We start from the raw sequence: 15,117 nt of genomic DNA on the forward strand, positions 1-15,117 counted from the left end.
TCCATCTATGATTTTTCAGCCAGTGTTTATCAGATGAGAAAACACAGATGCTACATCTCTGACTTGCCCCCCCCCCTCACTGCTGTTTTCCTGCACCAATCCAATCAGTAATCCTAGATCAGCGCTGTCTTTCCCTCTCAGCAGCTTTCTCAATATATCCCTGGATCACAGAGGAGCTCAGAGACCTGATGCTGAGGCTGATCTGGACGTTAGTGGTTTTGTGTTGTGTGTTGTGTGTTTCCCCAGAACAGTCAATGTCGTTATGTTTGTGTGTGAGAGTAAGACAGAGAGAGAGAGAGAGAGAGAGAGAGAGAGAGAGAGAGAGTGTGAAAACACAATTTCCAGCCCCCAGATAAAAAAGTTTTTTTCTGCATAGCGGACGAACCGTCAGATTTCGAGCGGCTCGGCGGGAGCCTCTCTACGTGCGGAGCGGCGGCTTTGAGGCGCCGGGGAAAGCGGCTTATCCTCCCGAGAAATCCTTGGATGCGCTGAGGGCGCCACCGCGAGAAATCTGATTATATTCTACTCCCTCCCGTTGTTTCCAAAAAAATACAAAAAACGACGACGACGAGGCCCCGACGAAACCAATGCGACCTCCGCAGAGGCGCATCAACATAGGTGTTCGTCGTCGTACTGTGTAGCGACGGGGCCGCCCCGGATGTCAACAGCACTCAAGGCTGATGACGGTGCCCGTGCTGCCGAGCGGATTGAAAGCTAAGACGAGACGCCCGGCGCAGAGCAGAGGGCGCGGCGGGGACGATGAAAAGAGATACTGTTGTAGAATCCAACTCCACCGTCAAATAAATAAAATGTATAATTGAACAGTCAACCGTGGTCATGTTTCTCTGCGCGCCCAATCGGACTTGAAGTCGATGTCTCACCTCAGCGCCCTATTGTTTTTTTGGGGTTTTTTTGTTTCTTTTTGTGTTTTGTTTTGGAGCACACCATCAACAACATGTACATGCATATTCAATATGTTCGCTTTCACAAGTGTCGTTTAGTATCTTCGCCGCGATTCTCATCCATAATCATCGGCGTAATCACATTTGTTAACTTTTACGCAGCTAAGAGTTTCATCAATCCCCTTCGCGGAGATGTGATTACAGCGGCTGAGCTTCAACAGGATGAGTCCCCCTTTTCTGTTAATGCACCATCACATGGCGAGGCCTTAATGCAGGGTCCAGCCGGTCGGCGGGTAAAAAAAGGTCTGAGTGCTTCTTCCGCCGGTGCTTGATGTGATCAACGGGGATACCATCTATATTTTCTTCCCTTTCCGGCCATTACTTCTTTTGTTGGTGGTTCCAGTACGGAGGCAGGCAGATGGAGGAGACGGAAGCAAACCTCCAGAGTATCAACATTATAAAAGTAAACAACAATAATAAACTATTTAAAAATATAGATAAACAAACAAACAATAAACAATTCAAAAAAAACAATAAACAATGGGGGGGGGGGGATTTTGGCCCGGGCTTTGGTTTGAGGGCCCGCCCCCTTTTGCACCACGTGGACTTTCTCTCGTCGCCCATTGGCTACGGCCGAATCAAATGCGGGCTACGCTATCCCGCATTAGCGGTGAACGGTTCGACTCGTTTTTCTGAGTCGGTTCCTGACGAGTCACTCAGTAAAAAAAAAAAACCAAACAAACAAAAAAAAGTTCGTTAAATCCTCCGACTCTTCCCGCAAAGTTATTTCTTCAGGCGGGACGACGCAGGCTGCAGATGGCTGCGGATTACATGCAAAAACATTCCACCGCAATTTTCTCACTTCAAGTTATTCTGGCAGATATTGAAATAGAAAGTGTGACTCACAAAAATGATTGACTTCTGTCACAATCCCGTTTTTTCCGCCACCCGTTTCACGCAGGGATCTCTATCTCCCATTACAAAAAAAAAAAAATCTCTAACGCTAATCAAGTTCCGAATTCCGAGAGAACATGTATCTGGCTGCAGCTTGATATACAAATTGTACTGGACAAAATTGTCTAAATGCCATAATGTAAAGTAAAATATTTTAGTTTGGTGGAATATAAAAAGTGCGATCCGGTCACATTCATTGTCATGTATGTTATTGTTTTGCCTTGGACTTTAATTCAGTCCTCGGTCATGATTTTCAGTTTGTGATGATTATAGTTATTATTATTATTATTAGTAGTAGTAGTAGTAGTAGTAGTAGTAGTAGTAGTAGTAGTACTTAGTACTATCTGGTTCCTATTTATGGTGATTTTTTTATTTGCATGTTTCTATATATTTTATATCGTTTATAGTGTGAACTTGATACGCTCTTTATCTCCTGCTGTCCCCTTTTTGCTGCTGGAACGATGTACATTTCCCCGTTGTGGTACTAATAAAGCTTTATCTTATCGTATCTTATCTTGTGATCACGATATTTCGTCTTGTGCCAAGGTGACTCCCGACGCCCGAGTCATTTAAGCGGGGTCGTTCCCGACGAACGAATCGTTCGCGCGTCCTGCGCGACTGTCGCCGCGGCTTGGACGGCGATCGGCGTCAACAACAACAACGCGCCCGTGCGAGGATCGATCACTGGGAAGAAGCTCCGCGCCGCAGCGAGTCGTCCCCCGGACCCACCGCTCCCACCGAGGCGTCACTTCACACCGATCCCGCCCGGCAAGATGAACGGACACGTGAAGGACAACTCCGTCGCTGATGGAGACTGCTTCCTCTTCACCTCCGAGTCGGTTGGGGAAGGGCACCCGGGTGAGCCGTACCGCCTCGTTGCTTTGATTTGGGATTGTTTTCCTTCCCCCAAAAAACTTGACGGCGACGCACGCAGCTCGGCTAGCAGTTAGCTTAGCAGCAGCCACTGCCAGCTACGGCGGCACATGGCTGTGTATTCTATATATATATGTATGTATGTGTATATACATATATATTTATGTATGTATGTGTGTATGTGTGTGTGTATGTGTGTGTGTATGTGTGTGTATGTGTGTGTATGTGTGTGTGTGTGTGTGTGTGTGTGTATGAATGAAATCAGGAAGGCATGTAGATATATTTTTTATTGAACCTTAACAATAAAATATGTCCTGTCAGTTAACTCTATTAGAATTATTATTATTATTATTATTATTATTATTTTTAATAATTAAAATTACGACTATTCCTCCCCGAAATGAAACTATTTCCATTCGGGAACAATAAGTAACAAGTGCAGCCGCTTTGATTAACATTTCGCTCAAGCAAAATTTCGATCAAATCAAAAACAAAATAAATATGGCAAGTAGGTCTGAATAAATAATAAGTTGTGGTGTTGCTGTCCCGTCGACATTTTACACAATGAATATTTCCCCGTCTGCTTTGGGTCAGAACTGAATATCGGGGGGGGGGGATGCATCCAAACTATGAATGCATGTGTCCCTGTTGTCACATAAGATCATCTTTCTCTTCTCTTCTGGATGCTGTGCACCGTCTCCCCTCCTACTGTTTTAACAAGAGCAACCCGTCCACAAGGGACTGGAGGCTTAGTTTTATATTGACAAATGTGATTGGTCAGAGGTGAAGCTTTCAGATGAGCTTCAGATCGTCCAAACTGATTGGTTTTTCCATTGCAACTTGCCCAGCGCGTAAATGAACGGATGATCCACCCAGCACTAATTAAAATTGTGCTTGGAGGGAATTTTTTTCACCGGACATTATGACCGGAGAGATTTAAATATGTCGTTATGTTTAGATTAATTGGAGTTCCTCATGACTTTCCGCATTGTTTCTCCCAATGGACACTCGGTTCTGTTATGTAGGACGAGATGTTATTATCCCTTGATTGCACCTGTGAGACATGCGGCCTGGACTCCGTGGGGTGCTCTGCCCTCCTTCCCGGATCTTTCGCCGATAGGTCCTCGACACCTCCAAGAGGGTTCAGCAGTGAATCTTGGCGTCCCAGGCTCACCCTTTAGATGACATCTATTCACTTGAGGGTCCAGGTGGAGTCCTTTCTCTTCATCAAGAGCCACTGACTACCTTTTCATCATTTCTGGAGAGGTCTTGGGCCTGTCTTGCAACAGTGGTGGGTAGGAATTCCCTCTGCTTCTTTTGGCAAATCAGCTCTGTTTTCTTCCTCCAGGGCATAGAGGAGGTGGAGTAGGACTAGGAAGACCAAGCCACTTCCTTGTACATGAGCTGATCAGTCCCCAAATTTTCCACCTTTGAGATTGTAGCTTCAAATAGGGTTAGTGGCTACATGAGGCGTGGAAGGAGCCCAAATTCCATACACCAGAGCTTCAACTTGCCAGGGAGTGTGGTTCTATTGATGGTCTCCAGGCCACTGACAGCATCATTCCTGTGCTGAGCTACTTGCTCTGTGTCTTTGAGGTATGTGTTGTACCACCCACCTAGGCTCTTCACAGGCTTCTCGGAGACTGTTGGAATCGTCTCATCGCCAATGTCAAGGCGTCTGACAGCTTCCCCATGATGGTGGAGATGCTTCTGGACTTGCTCGGCTTGATATTCATCTAAGCCAACTCGATGTTCTCTTAAAGCTTTCACAACAGCTATCCAGTACAAGCCTTGGTCGTGGTGAGTGTTTTTAGGTCATCCATGTATGACAGGTGGCAGCCTCAGGCCAGGTCTTATGCGTTGTCCTCCAACAGCCAATGAAGATGCTCTAACAATCACCTCCAAGGCCATGGTGAAGGCCAGTGGGGAGATGGTACAGCCGGCTATGATTCCCACTTCCGCATGTTGCACACTTGGCAAGGCTTGTGAGGGCCGCTGGGACCCTGAAGAAGTCGACCGCAGTTTACAGGTGGTTGTGAGGGACAGGGGCAAAGGCGTTGGCGAGGTCCAGGAACACTACGTGATAGTGTGTTCCCTCCTTCTTGGCTACATGGATCTGGGGCCATATGGTGCCAGCGTGTTCCAGACGGAGACTGGAGAAGCCTGTGGTCCCTGCTTTCTGGATTGATGTCTCGATGAGATGGCTTCTCTGCAGGTATCCTGACAAAGATTTTGCCTTCAACACTTAGGAGGCTGATCTGGCGTAATTGGCCGAATTCTGACGAGTTTCCTAATGATTCTTCAGGTCTGCTTTTGACACTGAGAGACTTCCACTCTTCTCCTTTGAAGGGATCTTTGTAGAAGCCCTGTATTTTCAGGGCTGTGGAGGAAGTAACCTTTGCCCAGCCGCATGTGCAACTCTGGAGCTTGTGTTCTGCTGCAGCTGTTGCAGCCTCACGTATGCTGATCATCCAACTCATTGTCTGTTCCGTTCCTGTTTCAGTTGCCGGGTTGTCTGTCGATGAGTTCTAATAACAATCCACAAAATCCTCTAGTTCATTACCCTGTTTCCACCTCATCATTTTTGTGACAGACATGATGTAACAAATGTTGTTAATTTTTCTTACTCATTCATCATTCATCATATGGGAGTGAGAGCAGTTGTAGTCCAACAGATTAAAGGCTTAACAGAGTCCTATATATAGGTACTTCAGGGGCTGCTGTCTGGCCCTGGCCATTCGTTTATTACATTACAGTATTTGGATTTAGTGTTCCAGGATTCTTGTGTAAGTAGTTAATAATGGTAGTAATGAGAGAGAGAGAGAGAGAGAGAGAGAGAGAGAGAGAGAGAGACTGCACTTTACATGCTTTATTTTGAATGACAACATATCCATAAATTAAGCCTTTTGTTTGTTTCCCTTCACAGATAAGATTTGTGACCAAATCAGTGATGCTGTGCTTGATGCACACCTGAAGCAGGACCCAGATGCTAAAGTAGCATGTGGTAAGAAATCAACTATTCAGCAGACGCATACTGTGTTTATTTATTCACCACAAAGACATCTTTATAGAAATGGGTATATCAAAATCTATGAATTTGCCCTGTGATTTTAGTTTATTGAAACCAATGATCGAGGGCAATCTCCTCAGCAGAGCCTATAAAAAGAGAGTGTGTGTGTGTGTGTGTGTGTGTGTGTGTGTGTGTGTGTGTGTGTGTGTGTGTGTGTGTGTGTGTGTGTGTGTGTGTGTGTGTGTGTGTGTGTGTGTGTGTGTGTGTGTGTGTGTGTGTTAAACAAACAACAACATAGAACTGTAAAACTTGGCAAATTAAACAGCTCACCCAGCGAGTCTGTTCCCGTCCGTTCCTACAAAAGAGCCATTCAAAAGAATCGGATCGTTCATATAGTGCTGGGGAGTGGAGACGCTCCTCCTGTTCAGAGACCGGCTTGGGGCGGTGCTGGAGTGGCTCGGAGAGGCTCGTAGCCTGGCAAAGAGCGTGGGGGTTCTCCGCTCCACTCAAAACATTTCATGGTCACCACATGCGTGGAAAATAGTTGGAATTGGGATATGAGATAATCAGAATCGTCTTTATTGCCAAGTAAGCTTACACGTACAAGGAATTTGTCTTGGTGTTCGGTGCAAACAAGAAACAAATGTAAAATAGAACAATAGGAAAACAATCCTTAAATATATAAGAATATGTAAAATAAGGCTTTATGTTTTTTATTTATTTCTTTATTTTAATGAATCCGTACGGTTTGTGCATGAATGTGCAAATGTTAAAAGTATGACGTATAAAGAGCTGTACAGTTTGTGCAGGAATGGGCAAATGTTCAGAGTATGAAGTAGAACAGTATGTGCAATGTGCATGTTAATAGTCCAGAAGAATGAAGACTGCATTCATGTAACGCATTGACATATCCATTCAATTTAAGGCGTAAAGGTCCGTGAAGTGTCCATGGGGGGATGGGCTTGAGGGTCCTTTTCAGTGGGGGATCCCAGGCATGGTTGATGAGGCCAGTTGCGGATGGGAAGAAACTGTTCTTGTGGCGAGAGGTTTTGGCCTCGTTGGACCGCAGCCTCCTGCCAGGGTGAAGTGTTTCAAACAGTTTGTGTCCGGGTCGGGAGGGGCCAGCCACAATCTTACCTGCACGCCTCAGGGTCCTGGAGGCGTACAGGTCCAGGAGAGATGGCAGATTGCAGCCAATCACCTTCTCCGCAGAGCGAATGACACGCTGCAGTCTGCCCTTGTCCTTGGTGGTTGCATTAGCGTACCAGATGGTGATGGAGGAGGTGAGAGTGGACTCAATGATGGAGGTGTATAAGTGCACCATCATCGTCTCCGGCAGGTTGAACTTCCTCAGCTGCCGCAAGAAGTACGTCCTCTGCTGGGCTTTCTTGATGATGGAGCTGATGTTCAGCTCCCACTTGAGGTCCCACTTGAGGGAGATGATGGTTCCCAGGAAGCGGCAGGACTCCACAGAAACGACTGGGGAGTCACACAGGGTGATGGGGGTGAGTGGGGCTGCGTTCTTCCTGAACTCCACAACCATCTCCACTGCCTTCTCAGTGTTGTCTTCCTGCACCAGGTCACCAGATGGTCAAGCCCCCTCGTCTAGGCGGACTCATCCCCACTATAGATGATGTTTTCGACCTGATCTCCTGGGATTTCCACGCACAACACTCTCTGTGGTTTACTCAGAATGGTGCGAAAAACAAAACATCCAGTGGGTGAGTGAGGCAGGCAGTGAGTGAGTGGCAGTTATGCGGAGGGCAACGCCCTATTGATGAGACGTTAACAGAGCATGACCAGACTGGTTGGAGCTGACAGACAGGCTACAGTACCCGCACAATGCCACGGTAGATTTGAGTATTTGTTTTGCAGTGTGACTTCCTTGCTTGGCTACAATTTAACAATCTTCTAATGGCTCCTTTCAGCATGGTGATGCACTGTGTCGAAAGCAAAAGTAATTTGAAACTGGTTTCATGAACTTGACAATGAGTTCATTGTTGTTCAGTGGCATTCCCAGTCACCGGACCTGAATCCAATAGAAGACCTTTTGGGTTGTGATAGAACGGGACATTCGCAGCATGAATGTGCAGCTGGCAAATCTGCAGGATTTTCGACAACTTTTCGTTGTTTCGTCGTCGCTGGACAACTTTGTCCAGCAACGAGTCACCCCGCAAAACAGTTTTTTTGTATTGGAAAAGCAATGAAACGCGAGTCATCTTCGACGTCTTCTGTGCAGATGCTTGCAGAAGAGGAAAGCTGTCGGAAATGCTGCTTTCAAATAAGAATTTTATTTATTTATTTTATTTTTTTCAGCTCGGCCACAGCCTCACAGGGGCATCAGGAATATGTCAGTGGGCGGTGGGAAATGAACGACAGTATGTTGCTATTGTTAAGGACGATACAGACCAGGGCCCGCATTCACAAAACATTCAATCTTACATCAACTGACGGATGTCTGAGATGGACCCAGTTGATCTGTGCTGCATCGCTGCATGTTCCCCGTGGCCAGGTAGCGAAGCGTTATCAGAACCTTGATCGTGTTATTGGGTTGTTTCTGTTTGTTGGTGAAGTGACTAGCTCTACTATTGTCATACTACACTGGGCGAATGAGGGGATACCCTTTTATGAGCTCGGTATCATTAAATGCTTCTAAAAATTTGACGCTATTACGAGGCGGATCGCCAGCCACAGTCCTTTTCGGATTAATTATGTTTTGGTCTTCGTGATTTAGGACTCCTTGACTAACCCTAATTTTTCACTGATTTAGGAGCTGGTTTTAGCGCTAAAACACTGTGAAACACTCTTGGACCAAAAATGTAGGAGTCCTAAAATCAGCACTGACGCGGCCATTGTTCTTTGATAGTTTCTCCTAAATCAAAAAGTTGGGAGCTACTTTTAGCCTGAAGATGTTTTGTGAATACGGGCCCAAATTGGGAAAATATCGAAATGTCAGAAAATATGAAGTGTTTTTTTTTTTTCTTTTAACAGATGGAAAAAAAAAAATAGTAGTGGTACAGGGAAAAACCAACACTGGATTTAAAATTGTAAACATGTTATATTAGTCACTGTGTTCCCCCCCAAAATACCAGACGGTGTGTGACAGCCACAATGTCAACACCCAAAGCATCTTTCTTCTGTCTGCTACACACTGTAGTTGTTAAATTATAAATCAAGCCACTTGAATGACAAATATCCTGTATCATCTTGTTTTGAAAATACATTTTAGAAATGGCAATACCATTTTTTTTCAGACTTATTTTTGCAGTTGTTTGTTGGTGGTACTGTCGCAGACTGAGCACACGGTAATCAAATGTAGTGCGTTCCTAGTCCCAGGTCGGTCGGCCAGTCAAATTGAAATTGATAGAATCTCTTTAGCCACACCTCAGGACACGAGTTTCTAGTTGTGGGTGGTTCCCAGTGGGCTTAATCTAACGTGTCTGTCGGCCTCTTTTGCTCCTCAGAGACTGTGGCTAAAACGGGCATGATCCTGCTAGCAGGGGAGATCACCTCCAGGGCCAACGTGGACTACCAGAAGATCGTACGGGAGACAATCAAGCACATCGGCTACGATGACTCCTCCAAAGGTGTGGTCATAAAATAAACAGAGGGTTCATTGAAACCGTCCAAACTCTGCAACGTTGCGGCCTTGCATGCCAAAGTAAATACAATGACAGAAGCGTCTCACCGATCATTAATCGCTGGTTAATCCCAAAGGCTTTGACTACAAGACTTGCAACGTCCTGGTGGCATTGGAGCAGCAATCTCCCGACATTGCTCAAGGTGTTCATCTGGACCGCAGGGAGGAGGACATTGGGGCTGGGGACCAGGTCAGAAGCTTCTGCCGTGCAACAGGGAAATAAATGTTTTGTTTGAGTTCGTATTTTTATCTTGCATCTTGACAAATGTTCATTTTATTTTGAATATTTTTTTTAGTGACTGCTCATATATTCCTTCCCTGTCATAGGGTCTGATGTTTGGCTACGCCACCGATGAGACTGAGGAATGTATGCCGCTCACTATTGTTCTGGCTCACAAGCTCAACGCCAAAATGGCAGAGCTGCGCCGCAATGGAGCGCTGCCGTGGCTTCGACCGGATTCCAAAACCCAGGTAAAGAGTTGCAGAAACCAGGGATGAAGCTGTATCGTCCGTGAACCAAGCTAGGTAGCTCGCCAACTATAACTTGCAACTGTAGCGCGCTGAATGTAACACTTGATTCTAAGTCTTACTAAATACAAGGACACAATTACACAATCGGCTACAAAATACAAAGTACTTTTTGTCATAAAATGTTTAGGCCATTGGTCCACACCACGTCGCCTTGTGGCGAAGTTCACCAACGTTGACGTCTACATGAAACTTCACCTCGCTGCCAGAAATAAATCCGCTGATATTGTTATTTGCATTGAACTAAATTGAACATTGTGAGAAATACTACCGTCACAAATGCCGGTCTCGGGAAGTTAAAATGGAGCTCCGACACTTCTCTCACACTTCCCGTCCGTCTCTTCCTCTCCGCTTCAACTCAAATTAAACTCCCGGTTTGGCTCCGTTTTAGCGGCGCCGCTCTACTTCACCTTCGGGGGGGGATTTATTTTTATTTATTTTTTTTAACTGTGTTTGTCTCCTCAGGTGACTGTGCAGTACATGCAGGACCGCGGGGCCATGCTGCCGCTGCGCGTCCACACGGTGGTGGTGTCCGTGCAGCACGACGAGGGGATCTCCTTGGACAAGATGCGCGAGGCTCTGAGGGAGCAGGTGGTGAAGGTGGTGGTGCCCGGCTCCTACCTGGATGAGGAGACCGTCTACCACCTGCAGCCCAGCGGCCGCTTTGTCATCGGGGGCCCGCAGGTACGGAGCGAGCCTTGTTCAGGGGACACCCGGGCACAGTCCATTCGTCTTTTGGGGACTACTTCTCGGGTTTAATTTGCGGTCACCTGACAGCAATCGCGAGTTCCAGCTTGGGCGGAACTCGATGATTTTTTTTTTTTTTTTTCTCTTCCTGCTCCCTTTACTTAATGTTTTCCGTATACCAAGGCTTATCATTACACTGCAGAGTTACCACTTTCAGTGTGACACGTTGGATTATATTTAACAAATGAAATATAAGTAGTCTCTCTCTCTCTCTCTCTCTCTCTCTCTCTCTCTCTCTCTCTCTCTCTCTCTCTCTCTCTCTCTCTCTCTCTCTCTCTCTCTCTCTCTCTCTCTCTCTCTCTCTCTCTCTCTCTCTCTCTCTCTCTCTCTCTCTCTCTCTCTCTCTCTCTCTCTCTCTCTCTCTCTCTCTCTCTCAGTGATCAGTCAGTGTTCTGCTCCTTGGAACTTAAAACTGCACGGAATGTAAAAGTAATCCTCCCAGAAAACGGAGAACGGATTTTGAACATTACACGCGGCGGCCACTTCACGCTGCCAACATTAGTAACTTAAATACATCTAGAGTTTTTATGTCCTTTGTTTTGAGTAAAGGTCGCCCTGATCCGTGCTGCAGGTATTAATTTGACTTTTACTACCAGTGTTCCCCTCTGGCATTTTGGTAATGTAGTAAGTAACTTATTGTTTATTTTTCTGAAGTCTACTTTTCCTTAAGCTCTTAGCTGTTTAGATGTGTTGTTTAAATATTCTCATATATTTGTTATTTATCATTTTTAATATTCAAATAAAATGTACTTATTGAGAAGCAAGTGTTTTTCTTTACCAGCCTTATCCTAATCAGCCGCAGTCAGAAAAGGAGTTACTGAGTATTTCAAGGGGGTCGGTCTTGTCAATATTTAGGGAATACCAGCAAACCCCATCGCCCTAGGGTCTGATATTGGTCAGAACCATGTGTTCACCATTCCACCCTTCCATTTCTTAACAGAGCAGGCTATTCCCAATCAAGCGGCTCTAATGTTTCATTATCCTCCAAGGGCGACGCTGGTCTGACTGGCCGTAAAATCATCGTGGACACCTACGGGGGTTGGGGAGCCCACGGCGGAGGAGCCTTTTCGGGCAAAGACTACACGAAGGTGGACCGCTCGGCCGCGTACGCCGCTCGCTGGGTGGCCAAGTCCCTGGTGAAGGCCGGGCTCTGCAGGAGGGTTCTGGTCCAGGTAGGAGTTGGTAACGCAAGCTAAAATCCTCCAACGCCGTCAGAACCCGTAAGGATGTGAGAGGAGCCCTCTCGCGCGGTTTAATCTTCTGAACGCGCTGCAGGTGTCCTATGCCATCGGAGTGGCCCAGCCTCTCTCCATTTCAATCTTCCACTATGGAACTTCCCAGCGTAGCGAGGGGGAACTTCTGGACATCGTGAAGAACAACTTTGACCTCCGCCCGGGGGTTATCGTCAGGTATGTCTGAGAGCCACACTATTCTTTTTGTGTCGTTTGGAAGCGTTTCCTTTGCTTCCGCACGACTGCGTCCTGCGCTCTCCTTACTGCACTTTTGAAAATGTACTTTCTGAACTTGAAGGCAACAAAACAGTCGTGCAAGAAGTGATCTTGCATTGCATGTGATGCGCAGTATTTCCTGTACGTCTGACATAAAGACAGCGCGCCTTCTATGGCTTTGCTTTGGACAAAATTATATTTAAAAAAATACTAATAATAAATCAACTGTCACATGATGACTGGCATCATCAAAGTATGGTTCCATTTTCTAGTTTTGCCTTTTATCTTTGTTCCTCTCTTCTAGGGAGCTGGACCTAAAGAAGCCCGTGTATCAGCACACCGCGGCTTACGGCCACTTTGGCCGAGAGGCCTTCACCTGGGAGGCGCCCAAAAAGCTCAAATACTGAATCCATATCCTAATCCCGTATCCAGATTTCTACAGGTTGTGTCTGGGATGGATTACCCTGCGTCGCCAGTGACCGCGTATGATCTGGTTTTGCATCCACAGAGAGGGGAAGCAGTTGGCTCATTCTTGAAGTATTCTCTCATTTAAAGGAGCACTGTGTACGATTCTTTAGTGTTGAGGCTCTAGCTGTTCACACGGGGAGTAAACAAGGTTAAATCGGTCCAATTCCCCCCCTCCCCCTGCAAGCGTTTGAGGCTAACGCTTGAGTCCGATCAGAAACTATTTACCATTATTTTACATTATATTTAGATTTAGGAGTGAACGACAGTGTCACTGCACTTGTCCTGAATAATCATTATTAATATGAATGGTCATTTTGTTTAATCAGTTATTATTTGACTTCTTCATACGAAACACATGCATCTTGGGTGTGTCGACGCTTGTATTTACCTGTATTCCGTCTAGTCGCACCGCGGTGGAGTCCTGCCCAGCCACGGGCCCGTTCTTCCAGTCCCGGCTTAAGCTTTTTCCCTGGCTCCTACTCCACTTGTGCTCTGCTTCTCTTTAAAGAGATAGCAACAGAATTGTTTAACACAAAAAAAAAAAAAAAAGCGGCCCTCTGGTGTATAACGAATGGTTTTAGGAAAGGTTTTATTGAGAGGAAAGCGGTTTATATTTAACTGAACGACACTATTCTCGATCTAGTTCTCATTATAACTTGTCTCGCAGTAGTCAACAGTGTTGGACAAGTTGTTAAACGATCGCAAACTTGGTATTTTGAGCACATGCACAATGCAAATACATTGAACGGCTGTTTATTTAAAAGTGCCTACAAAAAGAAAAAAATGTGGAATTTTAAACAAATAATCCTATGGATTACCACTCTATGTTGTAGAAGGGGCTGATTTAAAACCACTTTAGTAGTAAGGTCATTCCCACTCAAACCTATTGAAGTTTACAGCCATTTTTCACCTTCCTGACATAATTATTTCTATTTATTCAGAAAGTCTCACAGAACAAACGACACATAGGTGAAATCACAAATAATACCATTCCGTTACCCATTACAGTCTTCGCCAACCCAGTCACACTTGTTCAAACAGTAGCTTGGCGTTAAAACGTCGGCAAGTCAAGTCACCCAGGGGGAGTTGCTCGTAACTTCAAGACTCCTTGCGTTTCATTCCAGCAGCAAAGTGTTTGTCGTAGAAATCTGCGCGGCGAACCGGTCCTGTGATCTGGTGTTACGAGATAAGCCCGGGTGCTTAACACTTTCCCCATACAACAGCATTCCACAACTTCCAAGTCATCCGCGGTATCGCGCTAGAAGCCTGGCGCGGCTCCGTTGCGCGTTCTTCCGTGCTCTGCTCTGTCTTCAACACTCTACTCTTCGGTGTCGCCCCATCTGACTGTTTTCGCGCGTCGACGGCGGACAGAAATGTCCGTCCTTCTATTTCCGCATCCTTTTTCACGGGGACATATGGCACAAATGTGGTCGACGACGGCTTTGAGGCACTGCACATAACGGCTACTATTCCCATTTAATATTTTTATACCGATCAAGTTGATATCTGCCAATTGTGCAAATTAACAAAACGACTCTGCAAGTTAAATGCAAATGTAGGTTTTATATAGAGATGTTTATATTGTTGCGGCCCCTACAGACCATGATTTTCTGACGTGTTACAGAGAAGTCAGAAGCTGCTAATTTCCCTGTGGGTTTTTTTGGTTTTTTTTCCCCTCCCCTGAGGTGGGTTCAATGTAAGAAACTCCTTACTATATTTATTTAGAAGAAAACGTGTGAGTCACTAGAAGTTATATTTATGTTCGTTTTGTTTGCTCTATATACCTGGATAGAATCGAAGCAGCCTTGCGTCCTCTGACCGGTTTGCCCCGTGAGACTGGGTGTAGCTACAGAGAAGCCGAGGCTCATGGGCTCCTGGGTGGGGGGCGGCCCTGTCCTTGAAATGTACGTAGTCGTACACAAACTGTATTGTTTATGTCCGGTTGCCTTTGGGGATCTTACGCAGGTGAGGGGTTATAATTGCGATGGGCGATAAGCTAAGAAACGGGGGAGGGGAGGGAGGGGTCGGTACTTGGCCAGACGATTCTTTAAGATACAGCAGCTGTTTCCCGATGCATTCGCTCCATTGATGAGTCTATTGACTTGAGAGAGAACAGTGAGGGCCGGTGTCATGTTGCTTTATAAAAGAAGGACCTGGCTTGTTCCTGATCGCAGCTTCACTCCTGCCGTCTGTGCTCGCACTTCCTTGCAAAGGCTTTCTAAATTGGTGAAATCTCACTGGCTGTGGGCAGTGAGTCGGCCGCACTGCAGACTCGCCATCTTCACCATCCACCGTGCTGGGCGCTGCACTATCAAGGGGAGCATACATGTGTATTCCAGGGGTTGCGTTTTTTGGAAGTGTGTGCAGTGAGTTTGGTGGTTTCCTCCTCACTTGTCGTCAAACTATTTCGGTCCAACATGGAATAAAGCTGACGATTGGGCCCTCCGTCAGTCTTCTTGTGCTCCCAGTGAACTGCTGCGTCTTAAAGAAATGTGCACGTGGCCGAGCCGGTAGGACGGGGTATCATTTTAATTTTCCTTTACCTTG

General features: G+C 46.0%; 1 protein-coding gene across 1 annotated transcript; it reads left to right on the forward strand.

Moving 5' to 3' along the window:
- Positions 1-2,554: 2,554 nt before the first annotated feature.
- Positions 2,555-12,974, forward strand: mat2aa (methionine adenosyltransferase 2Aa). Its single transcript, XM_080018298.1, has 9 exons — positions 2,555-2,714; positions 5,656-5,733; positions 9,204-9,326; positions 9,457-9,569; positions 9,707-9,850; positions 10,373-10,591; positions 11,644-11,826; positions 11,930-12,063; positions 12,407-12,974. The coding sequence occupies exons 1-9, from the start codon at positions 2,630-2,632 to the stop codon at positions 12,507-12,509; spliced, it is 1,182 nt and encodes a 393-aa protein (XP_079874424.1). The 5' UTR covers positions 2,555-2,629; the 3' UTR covers positions 12,510-12,974.
- The last annotated feature ends 2,143 nt before the right edge of the window (positions 12,975-15,117 follow it).

The sequence above is a fragment of the Zeus faber genome, assembly GCF_960531495.2.
Source record: "Zeus faber genome assembly, chromosome: 17".
Taxonomy (NCBI): domain Eukaryota; kingdom Metazoa; phylum Chordata; class Actinopteri; order Zeiformes; family Zeidae; genus Zeus; species Zeus faber.